The sequence below is a fragment of the Heterodontus francisci genome, chromosome 1 (genome assembly GCF_036365525.1).
Source record: "Heterodontus francisci isolate sHetFra1 chromosome 1, sHetFra1.hap1, whole genome shotgun sequence".
NCBI lineage: Eukaryota > Metazoa > Chordata > Chondrichthyes > Heterodontiformes > Heterodontidae > Heterodontus > Heterodontus francisci.
The window spans coordinates 40006985-40024766 of NC_090371.1; the positions used below are offsets into that span (position 1 = coordinate 40006985).

Consider the following 17782-nt stretch of genomic DNA (forward strand, 5'->3'; position numbering starts at 1 on the left):
CAATGACATAGTCAGGACAGGTATTGAGGTCCTACAGTCAAATTTTCAGGAGCTAGGGAGGAAGTTAAAGTGTAGGACATTGAGGGTAGGAATCTCTGAATTACTCCCAGTGCCACGTGCTAGTGAGAGTAGAAATAGGAAGATAGGGAGGATCAATGCGTGGCTTGAAGCATGGTGCAGGAGGGAGGGCTTCAGATTCTTTGGGCATTGGGACCAGTTCTGGGCCAGGAGGCTCCTATTCAAAAGGGATGAGTTGCACCTCAACAGGACTGGGACCAATGTCCTCACGGGAAGGTTCACTAGTGTGCTTGGGGAGGGTTTAAACTAAATTGGCAGGGGGGTGGACACCAGCTGATAGACATAGTAAAGAGGAATAAGGTGCATAAGGTGAGAGTGTTAGACAGTACTAGAGACGGTAGTAGTTCCATATTAGATGGAGCAGACTGAGGAGGACTACAAAGAACGCAAAGACAGGATTACAATAAATGTTTGTAGACACACAAAGTGTGGTGAATAAGGTTGGTGAGCTACAAGCTCAAATAGTAGTGTGGGAATATGATGTAGTGGCAATAATGGAAACGTGGATTAAAAATGGCGAGGACTGGGTGCTTAATATGCAAGGATATAAAGTGTTCAGCAAAGATTGAGAAGGAAAAAAGGGAGGTGGGTGGCAGTATTGATTAGGGAAGACATTGCAGTGTTGGAAAGGGAGGATGTTGTTGAAGGGCAAGGACAGAATCCATTTGGTTAACGTTGAAAAGCAAAACGAGTATGGTCATGTTACTAGGGGTATTCTATAGGCCTCAGTAGTGAAAGAGAGACAGAGGAGCAAATCTGTAGGGAAATCAGAGATGTGCAACAACTATAGAGTGGTGATGTTGGGGGACTTTAATTACCCAAATATTGATGGGGATAATTTTAGAGTAAAGGATAAGGAGGGGGAGGAATTTCTGAAATGTGTTCAGGAGAACTTCCTTGATCAGTAGGTTCTCAGCCCAACTGAAAAGGAGGCATTAAAAACAAGAAATGCTGGAAATACTCAGCAGGTCTGGCAGCATCTGTGGAGAGAAGCAGAGTTAACGTTTCAGGTCAGTGACCATTTTTCAGGTCAGTGACCCTTCTTCAGAACTGAAGCATTAACTCTGCTTCTCTCTCCACAGATTCCGCCAGACTTGCTGAGTATTTCCAGCATTTCTTGTTTTTATTTAAGATTTCCAGCATCTGCAATATTTTGCTTTTATGATAGAAAGGACACATTGCAGGATCTGGTGCTAGGAAATGAGGTGGGCAAGGTGGACTAAGTGTCTGTCGGGGAACACTTGCTAGACTCTAAATGTAGTAAAGCAGGGAACAAAGTAAGGTAGATTAGAAGAGGGTTAATTTCAATGCGATGAAAAGGGATCTAGCCAGGGTAGAATAGAACCCAAGACTGGCAGGAAGAGCTGTATCAGAACAATGGGTTCTCTTTAAGGAAGAAATGCTTCAGGTACAGGCTACGTACACTCCCACGAGGGCGAAAGGTAAGGGAGCCAATAACCGGGCTCCTTGGATGACGAGGGAGGTAGAGATGACGATGAAACAAAAAAGAGGCTGTATGATGCATATCAAGTGAATTCTTCAAGTGAGAACCAGGCCATATACATTAAGTTGAGAGGGGAGGTGAAGAGGAAAATTAGACTGGCAGAGAGAGAATGAGAATAGAAGGGCAGTCAACATAAAAGGGAACCCAAAAATCTTCTATGGGCATTTAAATAGCAAGTGGGTAGTAAGAGGTGAAGTGGGTCTTATTAGGAACAAAGAGGATAATATATGCTTAGAGGCACAGGGCAAGGCTATAATACTTACTGTGTACTTTGAGTCGGTGTTCACTAAGGATGTGGAATCTGACAAAATATCGGTAGAAGTGGAGAGAGTACAGGCAATGGATAGAGTAAAAATTGGGAAGGGAGAGGTACTAAGAAGGCTGGCTATGCTTAGGATAGATAAGTCACCTGGTCCGATGGCTTGCATCCTATGTTGCTAAAGGAAGTGGGGGATGGAGATAGCGGAAAGGCTTGCCACAATCATCCATTCTTCCCTGGATATGGGGGAGGTGCCAGAGGATTGGAAAGTGTCAAATTTACGGCATTATTCAAGAAAGGGTGGAAGGACAGTCCTAGCAACTACAGGCCAGTTAGTTTCATGTCAATGGTGGGTAAGGTTTTAGAAACAATAAAAAGGGAAAAAATCAGCATGCACTTGGAGAGCTTCGTGTTAATTAAGGATAGCCAGCACGGATTTGTAAAGAGCAGATCATGCTTGACTAATCTAATTGAATTTTTTGATGAAGTAACAGAGAAAGTTGATGAAGGGAATGCGGTGGATGTTTTGCATATGGATTTTTAGAAAGCGTTTGATAAGGTACCACATAAAAGGCTGGTTTAAAAAACTGAGGCTCATGGAATAGGAGGGTCAGTGTCCAGTTTTGATTTAAAAAAAACAAAGGCTTAAGGACAAAAACCAGCGAGTTGTAGTAAATGGTTGCTTTTCAGACTGGGGGATGGCAGACTGTGGTGTTCCCCAAGAGTCAGTGCTGGGCCCACTGCTTTTTTTTTGCTATATACAAATGACTTGGATCTTGGAATGCAGAGTAAAATCTCAAAATTTGCCAATGACACCAAACTTGGAAGTGTGGCAAACAGTGAGGATGATATGAACTGCCTGCAACAGGACATAGGCTAGCAGAATGGGCAGAGAGGTGGCAGATGGAATTTAATACTGACAAATTTGAGGTGATGCATTTTGGCAGAAGGAATAGGGAGAGGCAATACATACTGAATGGCAGGGTCCTAAAGAGTGCAGGAACAGAGGGACCTGCAGGTGCATGTGCATAGATCTTTGAAGGTGGCAGGACATATTGAGAGAATGGTTCATAAAGCATATGGGATCTTGGGCATCATAAACAGAACAATAGAGTACAAAACCAGGGAAGTTATGCTGTACCTTTATAAATCTCTGGTTCGGCATCCAACTGGAGTGTTGCATCCAGTTCTGGTCACCACACTTTAGGAAGGATGTGAGGGTCCTTGAGAGGGTGACAGGAGATTTACGAAAATAATTGCAAAGATGGGGGGTTTTAGTTACAAGGTTAGGTTGGAAAAACTGGGGTTTTCCTCAGAAAAAAGGAGATTGAGGGGAGATTTAATAGAAATGTACAAGATTGCAACAAGCTTAGATAAATCAGACAAAGAAAAACTATTCCCATTAACTAATGGTGCAAGGACTAGGGGACACAGAACAAACAAAGAACAGTACAGCACAGGAACAGGCCATTCGGCCCTCCAAGCCTACGCCGATCTTGATGCCTGCCTAAACTAAAACCGTCTGCACTTTCGAGGTCCGTATCCCTCTATTCCCATCCTATTCATGTATTTGTCAAGATGCCTCTTAAACGTCGCTATCGTACCTGCTTCCACCACCTCCCCCGGCAGCAAGTTCCAGGCACTCAGCACCCTCTGTGTAAAAAAAAAAAACTTGCCTCACACATCCCCTCTAAACTTTGCCCCTCGCACCTTAAACCTCTGTCCCCTAGTAACTGACTCTTGCACCCTGGGAAAAAGCTTCTGACTATCCACTCTGTCCATGCCGCTCATAACTTTGTAAATCTCTAACATGTCGCCCCTCCACCTCCGTCGTTCCAGTGAAAACAATCCGAGTTTATCCAACCTCTCCTCATAGCTAATGCCCTCCAGACCAGGCAACATGCTGGTAAACCTCTTCTGTACCCTCTCCAAAGCCTCCACGTCCTTCTGGTAGTGTGGCGACCAGAATTGCACGCAATATTCTAAGTGTGGCCTAACTAAAGTTCTGTACAGCTGCAGCATGACTTGCCAGTTTTTATACTCTCTGCCCCGACCGATGAAGGCAAGCATGCCGTATGCCTTCTTGACTACCTTATCCGCCTGCGTTGCCACTTTCAGTGACCTGTGGACCTGTACGCCAAGATCTCTCTGCCTGTCAATACTCCTAAGGGTTCTGCCATTTACCGTATACTTCCCACCTGCATCAGACCTTCCAAAATGCATTACCTCACATTTGTCCGGATTAAACTCCATCTGCCATTTCTCCGCCCAAGTCTCCAACTGATCTATATCCTGCTGTATCCTCTGACAATCCTCATCATTATCTGCAACTCCACCAACCTTTGTGTCGTCCGCAAACTAACGAATCAGACCAGCTACATTTTCCTCCAATCATTTATATATACTACAAAGAGCAAAGGTCCCAGCACTGATCCCTACGGAACACCACTAGTCACATCGCTCCATTCAGAAAAGCACCCTTCACTGTTACCCTCTGTCTTCTATGACAGAGCCAGTTCTGTATCCATCTTGCCAGCTCACCTCTGATCCCGTGTGACTTCACCTTTTGTACCAGTGTGCCATGAGGGACCTTGTCAAAGGCTTTACTGAAGTCCATATAGATAACATCCACTTCCCTTCCTTCATCAATCATATTTGTCACTTCCTCAAAAAACTCAATCAAATTAGTGAGACACGACCTCCCCTTCGCCAAACCGTACTGCCTCTCGCTAATAAGTTTGTTTGTTTCCAAATGGGAGTAAATCCTGTCCTGAAGAATCTTCTCTAATAATTTCCCTACCACTGATTTAAGGCTCACTGGCCTATAATTTCCTGGATTATCCTTGCCACCCTTCTTAAACAAAGGAACAACATTGGCTATTCTCCTGTAGCCAATGAGGATGCAAAGATTTCTGTCAAGGCCCCAGCAATTTCTTCCCTTGCCTCCCTCAGTATTCTGGGGTAGATCCCATTAGGCCCTGGGGATTTATCTATTTTAATGCCTTGCAAGACACCCAACACCACCACCTTTTTGATAATGAGATGACTGAGACTATCTACACTCCCTTCCCTAGGCTCGTCATCCACCAAGTCCTTCTCTTTGGTGAATACTGATGCAAAGTACTCATTTAGTACCTCACCCATTTCCTCTGGCTCCACACATAGATTCCCTTCTCTGTCCTTGAGTGGGCCAACCCTTTCCCTAGTTACCCTCTTGCTCTTTATATACGTATAAAAAGCCTTGGGATTTTCCTTAATCCTGTTTGCCAATGACTTTTCATGACTCCTTTTAGCCCTCCCGACTCCTTGCTTAAGTTCCCTCCTACTGTCTTTATATTCCTCAAGGGATTCGTCTCTTCCTAGCCATCCAGCCCTTACGAATGCTTCCTTTTTCTTTTTGACTAGGCTCACAATATCCCGCGTTATCCTAGGTTCCCGAAACTTGCCAAACTTATCCTTCTTCCTCACGGGAAGCGCTGGTCCCGGATTCTAATCAACTGACGTTTGAAAGACTCCCACATGTCAGATGTTGATTTACCCTCAAACAGCCGCCCCCAATATAAATTCTTCAGTTCCTGCTCTAAATTCTTCAGTTCCTGTTTTCAAGTTTTCAGAGTCAAGTTTTTCGGGAAGAGACGCAGGGGAAATATGAGGAAGAACTTTTTTGTGCCGTCGATGGTAATGACCTGGAACTCACTACCACAGGGATGGTGGAAGTGGAGACAGTCAGTGACTTCAAAAGGAAATTGGATGACCACTTAAAGGAAATAGACTTGCTGTGCAATGTGATCAAGCGGGGAAGTGAGACCGACTGAATAGCTCCATGGAGAGCTGGCACGGACTCGATGGGCCAAATGGCCTCCTTCTGTGTCGTTAATAACTCTGACTCTATAAAGCATACAGCATCTGAGACTTTATCAATAGGGACATAGAGTACAAAAGCAAGATGTTATGTTAAACTTGTATAGAACACTGGTTCGGCCTTAACAGGAGTATTGCATCCAGTTCTGGGCACCACACTTAAGGAAGGATGTGTAGGTGTTTGAGAAGGTGCAGGGAAGATTTATGAGAATGTTTCTGGGGTGAGGAACTTCAGTTACGTTGAGTGATTGGAGAAATTGGGACTGTTTTTCTTGGAGAAGAGGAGGTTGAGACGAGATTTGGTAGAGGTGTTCCTGAGGGGTCTGAACAGAGTAGAAAAGGAAAAACAGTTCCCACTGGTGGAAGGATCGAGAACCGGAGGGCGCAGAGTTAAAGTAATTGGCAAAAGAGGCAATGCTGACATGAGAAAAAACCTTTTCACGCAGCGATTGGTTAGGATCTGGAATGCACCACCTGAGAGTCTGGTGGAGGCAGCTTCACTCGAGGCATTCAGAAGGGAATTGGATTATTATCTGAAAAGAATGCAAGGCTACAGGGAGAAGGCAGGGGAGTGGCATGAGGTGAATTATTCCTTCAGAGAACCAGCATTGACACGATGGGCTGAATGGCTGCCTTCTGTGCTGTTACTATTCTGTGATTCTTTGATTCTATTAAAATATTAGCTCAGCCTATCCTATCTCAATTAGAAGTGTTAATTATCCTCTTGTCTTTCTTCACAACTTTGTATATGCTTGCCCCTTTGGTTGCGCACCAAGATTGTAATCTAAGAATATAAACTTCATACCGAATACAGTGCTTTGAGATAGATATGTAATGAGTACAATTAATTTTCTTTGAGAGTGGAATGATTGGAACTTGGATCATAAAGAGTAAAATGTGTGTATAAAGGACAGGCAGGAACACTTCACATGTACTGATCAGTTTTTCCTTTGCAATGTTGATTGGATGGGTTGAAATAATTTTGAAGTCCATAATTGGTAAGATTGTATTGCAACATGCTACTGCATTTTTTTTTCTATCTTGGCATTCTCTTCAAGGTACTCTTCTGCTTTTCTCTTCTAGGACTTGGTGAATATTGACATGTTTCTTACAGCAAAGGAGGTAGAAGAGTCGCTCGAAAGGCAAGAGACAGCTACTTGTCTGGCCTGGTGTCATGACAACAAATCAAGGCTGAGGAAGATGAAGGTGTGTCTCAAAATGAATTGTGACTCTTGGCTATTAGACAAAATGGTTTTGGGCGTTTCTTGTTAATTAACCATAGTGTATGTGTATTATGATTGCAGCATCTAGCGATCAGCTGAAAATTATTACTATAGCTCAAATTTTCAAGTTTTCTTTTAACTTTTCACCTTCTAGGAAACACAAAATTATTTCTACTGACATCTGTTTAAAAAAAAAAGCGTTGAAATTTTCCTAATAAATTAATGAAGAGTTTTCATATGTTAAAATGCAATTTGTACTTTAGCTATCTATGAAGCTTAAACTTTTATTAAACCTTCCAAAAAGCACGTAATAAAATATTTTTCCTCATTTGTTCCTACATGTTGCTCCATAAATTGCCATCTTCCATAGAGGGGAGAAACAAATTTGAAGATATTTCTTTTCAAGAAATGTGTACTCTTTGTGGTCATGACTTGTCCAGTCTGTTCTGGGTCATACCCAAGTCCTTTTTGCTTTATTTTCAGTGGTAAATCTGTCACACCAGAAAAATTCTTTAAGATCACTATTTATTGGTTCTTCATTTTGTTCTCTTCCTGTACTGCTTATTATGTTGAGAGATTTTGCACTTAAAATTACATAGTTTTGTGTCATTTTACCAATACTATTTTGGGTGTAGCCTATTATGATCAGTCCAACTCTGGTCCATCAGGCTTTAGCCACTAGGCAGCTTGAGTTTTAAAATCAAATTTCATTAGAGGTAAGTATACAGTGTGTCTTGCAGGGGTTGGTATTGGAACCACTGCTCTTTTTTATACACATAAGTAACCTGGAATAGGCATAGTGGACATAATTTCGAAGTTTGCAGATGAAATGAGGCTTTGACATGTAGTAAAGAGTATAGTAACAGACTTCGAAAGGACATAGATTGTTGAAATGGCAAGCCCATGGCTGTTGAAATTTAATGCAGAGAAGTGTGAACTGATGCTATTTGGAAGTAAAAATGAGAGGCAATATGAATTAAAAAGTACAATTTTAAAGGGATGCAGGATCAGAGACACCTGGAAGTTTACATATACAAATCATTGAAGGTGGCAGGAAAAGTTAGTAAAGCTGGTTTGATAAAAATGTGCTGATCCTTGGCTTAAAAAAAAGAGGCCAAGAGCACAAAATCACTTTTGACCTCAGCGAGAGTATTGTGACATTCTGGACACCACACTTTAAAAAAGATATCAAGGCTTTGGAGAGGGTACAGAGAAAATTTGCCAGAATGTTACCAAGGATGAGGGACTTCAGTTATGTAGAGACAACAGAAGCTGTGATTATTCTCCTTGGAGCAGAGATGTGAAGGCAAGATTTAATTGAGGTGTTTGAAATTATAAGGGGTTTGATTGAGTAGGTAGTACTGTTTTTTTCAGGCAGGCAAGTTGGTAACCAAAGGATACTGATTTGAGATAATTGGCACAAAAACTAGGAGAGAAGTTAGTTTCTTGAATGTTGCACATTGTGACCTGGAATGTACTACGTGAAAAGATGGTGGAGGCAGATTCAGTAGAACTTTTCAAAAGGGAATTGGATATATACTTGAAAAGGAGAACTTTGTGGAGTTATGGGGAAAAATCAGGGGAGTGGGAGTAATTGAGTAGCTATTTCAAAGAACTGAATGACCTCATTCTGTGCTGTATGATTCTGTGATGACGTGGTTTATTCCTAGTGGCAAATTAGTACAACACTGGTTTGTTATTTTCCATTGTTCAGCTTGTTAAAATGGAAAACCTGTGTGCACTAAACAGAAGTAAACCGTAGCTTGATTTTTATTTGGGCAGAAAGATCCTGGGTTCTAGTTTTGCAGAGAACTACTCTTCCCACCTAAAATACAGAATCAATAAAGCACTCTACCACCCCCAGATTAGAAATGGAATTTGATCAGCAACAAATATTCTCAGAAGCAAGAAATTAGCCACACTCTGATTTGGGCCACAGAACTGGTGAGAAAGCATCTGTCACCTTTGTCCCACACAATGTCATCTAGTTTTGGTCTCAAATCAGCCCAACCTACAGGTTCAGCTGTAGATTTGATACTGGATGTGGTGCTGTGACCAGCAATTCAGAAATGTCATCTTTTATTCTGGCACGCACTTCAGTCTTTTTTTTTAAAAAGCAAATATATTTTTAAAATAATTCACACTTTAAGATATCTCAAGTGCTATAAAAAGTGTAGGTTTTATACTTTGCAATTTTATCTAAGTTGCTACCCAGGTTAATAGGGCTGTTAAGAAGGCATATGGTGTGTTAGCTTTTATTAGTAGGGGGATCGAGTTTCGGAGCCACGAGGTCATGCTGCAGCTGTACAAAACTCTGGTGAGACCGCACCTGGAGTATTGCGTGCAGTTCTGGTCACCGCATTATAGGAAGGATGTGGAAGCTTTGGAAAGGGTGCAGAGGAGATTTACTAGGATGTTGCCTGGTATGGAGGGAAGGTCTTACGAGGAAAGACTGAGGGACTTGAGGTTGTTTTCGTTGGAGAGAAGGAGGAGGAGAGTTGACTTAATAGAGACATATAAGATAATCAGAGGGTTAGATAGGGTGGATAGTGAGAGTCTTTTTCCTCGGATGGTGGCAAACACGAGGGGACATAGCTTTAAGTTGAGGGGTGATAGATATAGGACAGATGTTAGAGGTAGTTTCTTTACTCAGAGAGTAGTAGGGGCGTGGAACGCCCTGCCTGCAACAGTAGTAGACTCGCCAACTTTAAGGGCATTTAAGTGGTCATTGGATAGACATATGGATGAAAATGGAATAGTGTAGGTCAGATGGTTTCACAGGTCGGTGCAACATCGAGGGCCGAAGGGCCTGTACTGCGCTGTAATGTTCTAATTCTAATATCTTGAGTGGCAAAGCATGGCCATTCCCTACCACCAAATAGAAAATAGCATTACAGCTCCCTATGACTATGTGTGGGAAAATTATGCCCAAACATATTGAGGACTCAATTAAATTATCATCTTTTAAAGTTAGGTCTTTTTTTAATCGACATAAATATTCTCCCAGATGTTGGGTTTCTGTAGCAACCAAAACTTCACTATATTTAGTGTCATGGATGTAAATGGACTGTTTAAAAAGTGATGTTATCATAATCATGGTGAGCAGTTATAATTACTGACATTTAAATAAAAACACATGTAGCAATAATGCACATTCAAACAGAGCCATTGTATTCATATCATTGCTGAAACAATGAGTCATTTGTTGCAAGAGCACAAACAATTTTGAGAAAATAGTTTTCATGTGAGTAGATCTGGCTGTGTAAGTTAGCAGCTGAGATTGAGCTCGCTACAATTAACCTGAATCTCATCCATTTCAGCAAATGATGAATATGCAGTGGGTCAGATTGTGCTGTGACTGGCAAATTAACGGCACCTGCTATTGTTAGACTAGCACTTACACATAAACTTACTATAGGGTGTTGCATGGCAAGTTTATGTCAGCAGGACGTCCAAACCACATGGCACCCTGTACAGGGCATCTGAGTCCTGTATGAACACAGCAAGCAGCTACGTCTCCTTCACCAAACAGATTGAAGAATTGTTAATGAGCAACGCAGAGTCTGAAACCGGAGGTGACAGTTAAAATCGTTGACTTATTGCCAAATGAGGTGCAGAAAGAAAAATGAAGAGGGGGGAGGAAAGATTGAATTAAGAGGGGGATAAAAGAGACAAAGGAAGAGTTTTTAAAAAAAAAAATCTCCAACAATAATTAAAAGCTGAAGGAATGCTTGTAAAAGTTACTTTTCAGCACCGGAGAGGTTGTTTGTAATTAAGATTTACCATGCCATTATAAGGGTACTTTGACTTAAATGGGCAAGCCCTTTCTCTCGCGAGTTTAGTCCCTATCCACAACATTAGTACAGGAATGTCATGCTGTTCACCATATTTGAACAGTGTATCAGGTGGCAAGATAACATATGTAGCACTGCTTGCAGAGAAGTGGCACATCAGTCATCAGACAGCAGTTTACAGATTTGTGCATTTGTGTGCTGGGTCGAATCCAAGAATCACAGATTTGTTACAGCACAAAAGGAGGCCATCAGCCCGTCATGTCTGTGCTGACTCTATGAAGGAGCAATTTACCTAGTGCCACTCACCCACTTTCTCCTTTTGACCAACATATTCTTCCTTTTCATATAGCAATCCAATTCCCTCTTGAATGCCTTGATTGAACCTGCCTCCACCACACTGTCAGGAAACGCATTCCAGATCCTCACCACTTGCTGCATGAAAAAGTTTCTCCTTAAATCCCCATTGATTCTTTAGCTAATTGCTTTAAATCTGCGCACTCTTGTTCGCGATTTTTCCACCAATGGAAGCTGTTTTTCCCTATCTACTCGTCCAGAACCTCATGATTTTGAATACCTCTATCAAACCTCCTCTCAACATTCTTTCTCCAAAGAAAACAGTCCCAACTTCTCCAATCTATCTACATAACTCCATTTCCTCATTCCTGGAACCATTTTTGTGAATCTTCTCTATACTCTCTCTAATGCCTTCACGTCTTTCCTAAGGTGTGGTGCCTAGATCTGGGCACAGTACTCCAGATGAGGCCAAACCAGTGTTTTATGCAAGTTTAGCATAACGTCCTTGGTGTTTGTACATGCTGCTCCTATTAATGAAGCCTAGGCTGCTGTATGCTTTATTAACTGCACTCTCAACCTGTCCTTCCACCTTCAATGTTTTATGCACAGAAACACCCAGGTCCCTCTGCTCCTACACCCCCGTTAGAATTGCACCCTTTGTTTTATATTGTGTCTCCGCATTTTTCCTACCAAGATGAATCACTTCACACTTCTCTGCAGAAGTTGCTGTCCAATCTGCAAATAATTAAATGCAAAAACTGTTAGTCTCACTGTTGTTTTCACAGCAAAATCTGTCCTGTATGTTTTACTGGCTTTCTTTGGTGCTTCTGATGTTTTATGCAGATTATCATATGACCTTCAGTTGAATCAGTTCTTTTGTATTAACAGAGCTGCCTGGAGTTCAGCCTGAGGATTCAGGAGTTCATTGAACTTATCCGACAAAACAAGAGACTGGAAGCTGTCAGGTATCATTTATAGGATTACCATTTGCCCTTGATTTGTGGAACTGCAAAGTATATACAATATGTTTTTTTTTAAATAAAATAATTTCTATTGTTATAGTCCCAGGACCAACATTATACAGATGCCAATTTGGGATTTTAAAATGAATACTGCTCCATTGCTGTAATTAACTACCATTATTGGCTGTGTGAGTTACTCAATTACGGATAATGTTTGAAAATAAATTATTCTAAAAATTTCAAATCTGATACTATTTAATCTTTTTTAAAATTTAATTTATAGATCTCATCTTACCCATGTTGATTATTTTTTCCCTTTGGTCTCTCCAGTGAGCAGCTAATATACCAATCCCTCGCCTCCTAGCTCTCTAGAAACAGTTTCTCCCTTACCATCCTAATTGCTCAGTTCACCCTCAGGATGTATTCTTTGCTTATTCTTGATTTTCATGTTTTATTTGTGGCGTTATGACAGCTTCTTGTAAGAATGTCTTTCTCATGCAAGCAACACTGACTCTAATTCTCTAAATTTGTTTGTTATTGCTGTTACAATCCCTACATTGAGACCAGTACCATTTCATCTACCTTCACATCTAATTAATCCCATAGTTCTGCAACACTAAGTTTGCTGAGAAGGTGAAAAATCTTTTGTTCGCAACAAAAGCAAAATACTGCGGATGCTGGAAATGTTAAATAAAAACAGAAAATGCTGGAAATACTCAGCAGGTCTGGCAGTATCTTTGGAGATAGAAACAGAATTAACATTTCAGGTTGATGACATTTCATCAGAAGTGGAAAAAGTTTGTTAATGGTACAAACTGTAATATCGCTTGCAAAAATGGTGATTTTAAAAGATGCATGCATTCTTTAGGCTTATTGGTTTTATGATATCATTCACCACTGTCCTTGTTCAGTACGAATATTTAAACTTTTCATTTTTTTTAATGGATCCTTTTTTCCATTTTCCACTTCTTCTCGAATCCTCCAGTGTTGTGTTCAAAACGTGCCTGCCGCCCCTCCTTCCCCCCCGCCCCCATCATTGGAAGATGCATTTATGACTCCTCCCTGCTTTCACAAGCCCAAATTACGATCAATGGTGTCATTATTTCCCTGGTCCCTCCCCCATCAGAAGCAGATGTGGTGCCAAGACTATTGCCTGTCTTCTTCATAACCTTTTCAAGTGTTTTTAATTTTGTAGATACATTGACTTTGCAGACAGATTTTCAACTTGTCCAGAATTCAATGTGCACTCTGATTAATTTTTTGTTAACAGTGCTTTTTTTTTGTCTTAATCTTGATATCATGAGAATATCTTTGTCTTTGCTATTCTGAGATGAACACGTATGACCATTCCACCCTTGCTACCCATCATATACATGCAAGTCATTTTTTATTATATCATTCTATGACCTTGTTTTTGGCTGAAAGTAAGGTGTTCATGTGATTTCTGCCATCAGACCTTCAACAGAAGGATCTTGCAAGTAGTAGCCAATGGTCAGCTGCTTGGAGAGTATTATTTTAAGTCATCATTAGACACCATAATATCCGAATAGTCTTGGGTGCTGAAGCAATACATGGTTATTCTCAATGGCTCACGTTAGTCTTTAAGAATGTGGGCATCCTGTTGTAAATCTTTTATGAATTGACTGTTTTGAGGGTAAAAGGTGGTAATCAGCATTAAATTTCACTTTTTGCTAGCCTGTAAAATTTTTACCAACTGCTTAACCTGTTTCATCGACAATCTGGCTGCGTTAAAATGCATAGTAATTAGTTTCTCAATGGCTGAGCTGTTTCAGCACAACTCTTGCAGCCAGTGGATCAATTACAATAACTGTTTAGTTAGCCACGGTAGTTATAGTTGATTCATCAATTACATTAGAGTCCTGCTGAAAATAACTCAGCTGCCGCAAGTCTAAACTCCTTGCACTGTAATACAGTTTCATTGCAGGTGAAATGATGACACAAAAGATTGGCAGATGCAAACGACAACGGTTGCAGAGTGTGATGTGTAACTGAAAGTACATTTTACTCTAAGCTGAGCCTTTGGTATATAGCACAGATTCAATGAACAGTAAAACTGCTGAGGTAGTACTGGAACACTATTGATTACTCTGTCCTTGTACACGAAACACAGAAAGTTAACACGTAGATGCAGCAGGCAATTGGGAAGGTAAATGGCTTGATAGCCTTTATTACAAGAGTATTGGAGTACAAGAGTAAGGAAATCTTGCTGTAATTGTACAGGGCTTTGGTAAGACCACACCTGGACTGCTGTGTGCAGTTTTGATCTCTGTACCTGAGGAAGGGTATACTTGCCTTGAGGGGGTGTAATGTGAAGGTTCACAGGATAGTTTTCTGAGATGAGAGGGTTGTCCTATGAGTAGAATGGGACTATATTCTGGAATTTATAAGAATAAGAGGTGATTTGCATTGGATAATTATCTGAAGAGAAAGTTTGCAGGGCTACGGGGAAAAGATGGGGCAGTGGGACAAACTGAGTTGCTCTTATAGAGAACTGGAATGGGCACAATGGGCCAAATGGCCTCTTTCAGTGCTGTAATCATTCTATGATTAACTGAAACATATAAATTTCTAAGAGGGCTTGGCAGGGTAGACTCGAAGGCTATTTCCCCCTGGCTGGAGAGTCGAGATCTCGGGTGCATGGTCTCAGGATGAGGGGCTGGCCTTTTAGGATGAGATGAGGAATGGTTGTGAATCTTTGGAATTCTCTGCCTCAGAGGGCTGCGGATGCTCAGTCGTTGAGTATATTCAAGGCTGTGATTGATGGATTTTTGGATTCTAAAGGAATCGCGAGATAATCGGGATGGGGTGGAAAAATGGATTTGAAGTCTTGGAATACAGAGTAGAATTTCAAAATTTGCAAATGATACCAGACTTGGAGGAGTGACATACAGTGAGGATGATACGAACCACCTGTAACTGGACATAGGCTAGCCGAATGGACAGACAAATGGCAGATGGAATTTCATACAGACAAGTATGAGGTGATGCATTTTGGCAGAAGGGATAGAGAGAGGCAATATAGACTTATTGGCACTGTTCTAAAGAGTGTGCAGGAACAGAGAGACCTGGGAGTGCATGTGAATCGCGCTTTGAGGTGGCAGAACATATTTTTAAAAATTGGTTAGTAAAGCATATGGGATCTTGGGCTTCATAAATAGAGGCATTGAGTACAAAAACAAGCAAGTTATGCTGAACTTTTATTCAGCTCTGGTTAGGTCCCAGCTGGAGTATTGCGTCCAGCTCTGTTCGTCACACTTTAGTAAGGATGTGAGGATCCTTGAGAGGGTGCAGAGGAGATTTACCAGAATGATTCCAGGATTTTTTTTTTTATTTGTTCATAGGATGTGGGCGACGCTGGCTAAGCCAGCATTTATTGCCCATCCTGAATTTCCCTTGAGAAGGTGATGGTGAGTTGCCTTCTTGAACTGCTGTAGTCCTTGAGGTGGAGGTGCACCCACAGTGCTCTTAGGAAGGAAGTTCCAGGATTTTGACCTTGCGACAGCGAAGGATGATGATATAGTTCCAAGCCAGGATGGTGTGTGGCTTGGAGGGGAACTTGCAGGTGGTGGTGTTCCCATGCATCTGCTGCCCTTGTCCTTCTAAGTGGTAGAAGACGTGGGTTTGGAAGTTGCTGTTGAAGGAGCCTTAGTGAGTTGCTGCAGTGCATCTTGTAGATAGTACACACTGCTGCCCTGTGCGTTGATGAAAGGAGTGAATGTTGAAGGTGGTGGATGGATGCAATCAAGCGGGCTGCTTTGTCCTGGATGGTGTTGAGCTTCTTGAGTGTTGTTGGAGCTGCACCCATCCAGGCAAGTGGAGAGTATTCCACCATACTCCTGACTTGTGCGTTGCAGATGGTGGACAGGTATTGGGGAGTCAGGAGTTACTCGCTACAGAATTCCCAACTCTGACCAGCTTTTACAACCACAGTATTTATGTGGCTGGTCCAGTTCAGTTTCTGGTCAATGGTAACTCCCAGGATATTGATAGTGGGGGATTCAGCAACATTAATGCCCTTAAACATCAAGGGGAGATGGTTAGATTCTCTCTTGTTTGAGATGGTCATTGCCTGTCAGTTGTGTGGCTCAGATGTTACTTGCCACTTCTTAGCCCAAGCCAGGATGTTGTCCAGGTCTTGCTGTATCTGTACACCGGCTACTTCAGTATCTGATGAGTTGCAAATGGTGCTAAACATTGTGCAATCATCAGCGAACATCTCCACTTCTGACCTTATGATGGAGGGAAGGTCATTGATGAAGCAGCTGAAGATGGTTGGGCCGAAAACACTATTCTGAGGAACTCCTGCAGTAATGTCCTGGGACTGAGATGATTGACCTCCAACAACCACCACCATATTTCTTTGTGCTAGGTATGACTCCAACCAGTGGTGAGTTTTCCCCCTGATTCCCATTGACTCCAGTTTTTCTAGGGCTCCTTGATGCCATACCCAGTCAAACGCTGCCTTGATGTCAAGGGCAGTCACTCTCTCCTCACTTCTGGAGTTCAGCTCTTTTTCCACGTTTGGACCAAGGCTGTAATGAGGTCCAGAGCTGAGTGGTGCTGATGGAACCCAAACAGGGTGTCACTGAGCAGGTTATTGCTAAGCAAGTGCTGCTTGATAGTACTGTCGACAACCCCTTGCACCACTTTACTGGTGATCGAGAGTAGACTGATGGGGCGATAATTGGCTGGGTCGGATTTGTCTTGCTTTTTGTGCACAGGACATTCTTGGGCAATTTTCCACATTGCCAGGGAGATGCAAGTGTTGGAGCTCTACGGGAACAGCTTGGCTAGGGGCGCGGCTAGTTCTGGAGCACAAGTCTTCAGTCATATTGCTGGAATGTTCTCAGGGTCCATAGCCTTTGTCGTATCCTGTGCCTTCAGCCATTTCTTGATATCATGTGGAGTTAAGATTGGCATCTGTGATGCTGGGGACCTCTGGAGGAACAAAGAACAGCACAGCACAGGAACAGGCCATTCGGCCCTCCAAGCCTGCGCCGATCTTGATGCCTGCCTGAAGTAAAACCTTCTGCACTTCCGGGGACCGTATCCCTCTATTCCCGTCCTATTCATGTATTTGTCAAGATGCCTCTTAAATGTCGCTATCATACCTGCTTCCACCACCTCGCCTGGCAGCAAGTTCCAGGCACTCACCACCCTCTGTGTAAAAAAAAAACTTGCCTCGCACATCCCCTCTAAATTTTGCCCCTCGCACCTTAAACCTATGTCCCCTAGTAACTGACTCTTCCACCCTGGGAAAAAGCTTCTGACTATCCACTCTGTCCATGCCACTCATAACTTTGTAAACCTCTATCATGTCGCCCCTCCACCTCTGTCGTTCCAGTGAAAACAATCCGAGTTTATCCAACCTCTCCTCATAGCTAATGCCCTCCAGACCAGGCAACATCCTGGTAAACCTCTTCTGTACCCTCTCCAAAGCCTCCACGTCCTTCTGGTAGTGTGGCGACCAGAATTGCATGCAATATTCTAAGTGTGGCCTAACTAAAGTTCTGTACAGCTGCAGCATGACTTGCCAATTTTTATACTCTATTCCCCGACCGATGAAAGCAAGCATGCCGTATGCCTTCTTGACTACCTTATCCACCTGCGTTGCCACTTTCAGTGACCTGTGGATCTGTACGCCCATATCTCTCTGCCTGTCGTTACTCCTAAGAGTTCTGCCATTTACTGTATACTTCCCACCTGCATTAGATCTTCCAAAATGCATTACCTCACATTTGTCCGGATTAAACTCCATCTGCCATTTCTCTGCCCAAGTCTCCAAC

At 42.2% G+C, this 17782-nt stretch overlaps 1 protein-coding gene across 1 annotated transcript in view; it reads left to right on the top strand.

The window, feature by feature from the left end:
• maea (macrophage erythroblast attacher, E3 ubiquitin ligase) overlaps positions 1-17782 on the top strand; it is a 213211-nt gene that overhangs the window by 117545 nt on the left and 77884 nt on the right. Inside the window, exons 5-6 of the mRNA XM_068029542.1 lie at positions 6786-6908; positions 11902-11978. Of these exons, the coding sequence (XP_067885643.1) occupies positions 6786-6908; positions 11902-11978 (200 nt within the window). The remainder of the gene's footprint in view (positions 1-6785; positions 6909-11901; positions 11979-17782) is intronic.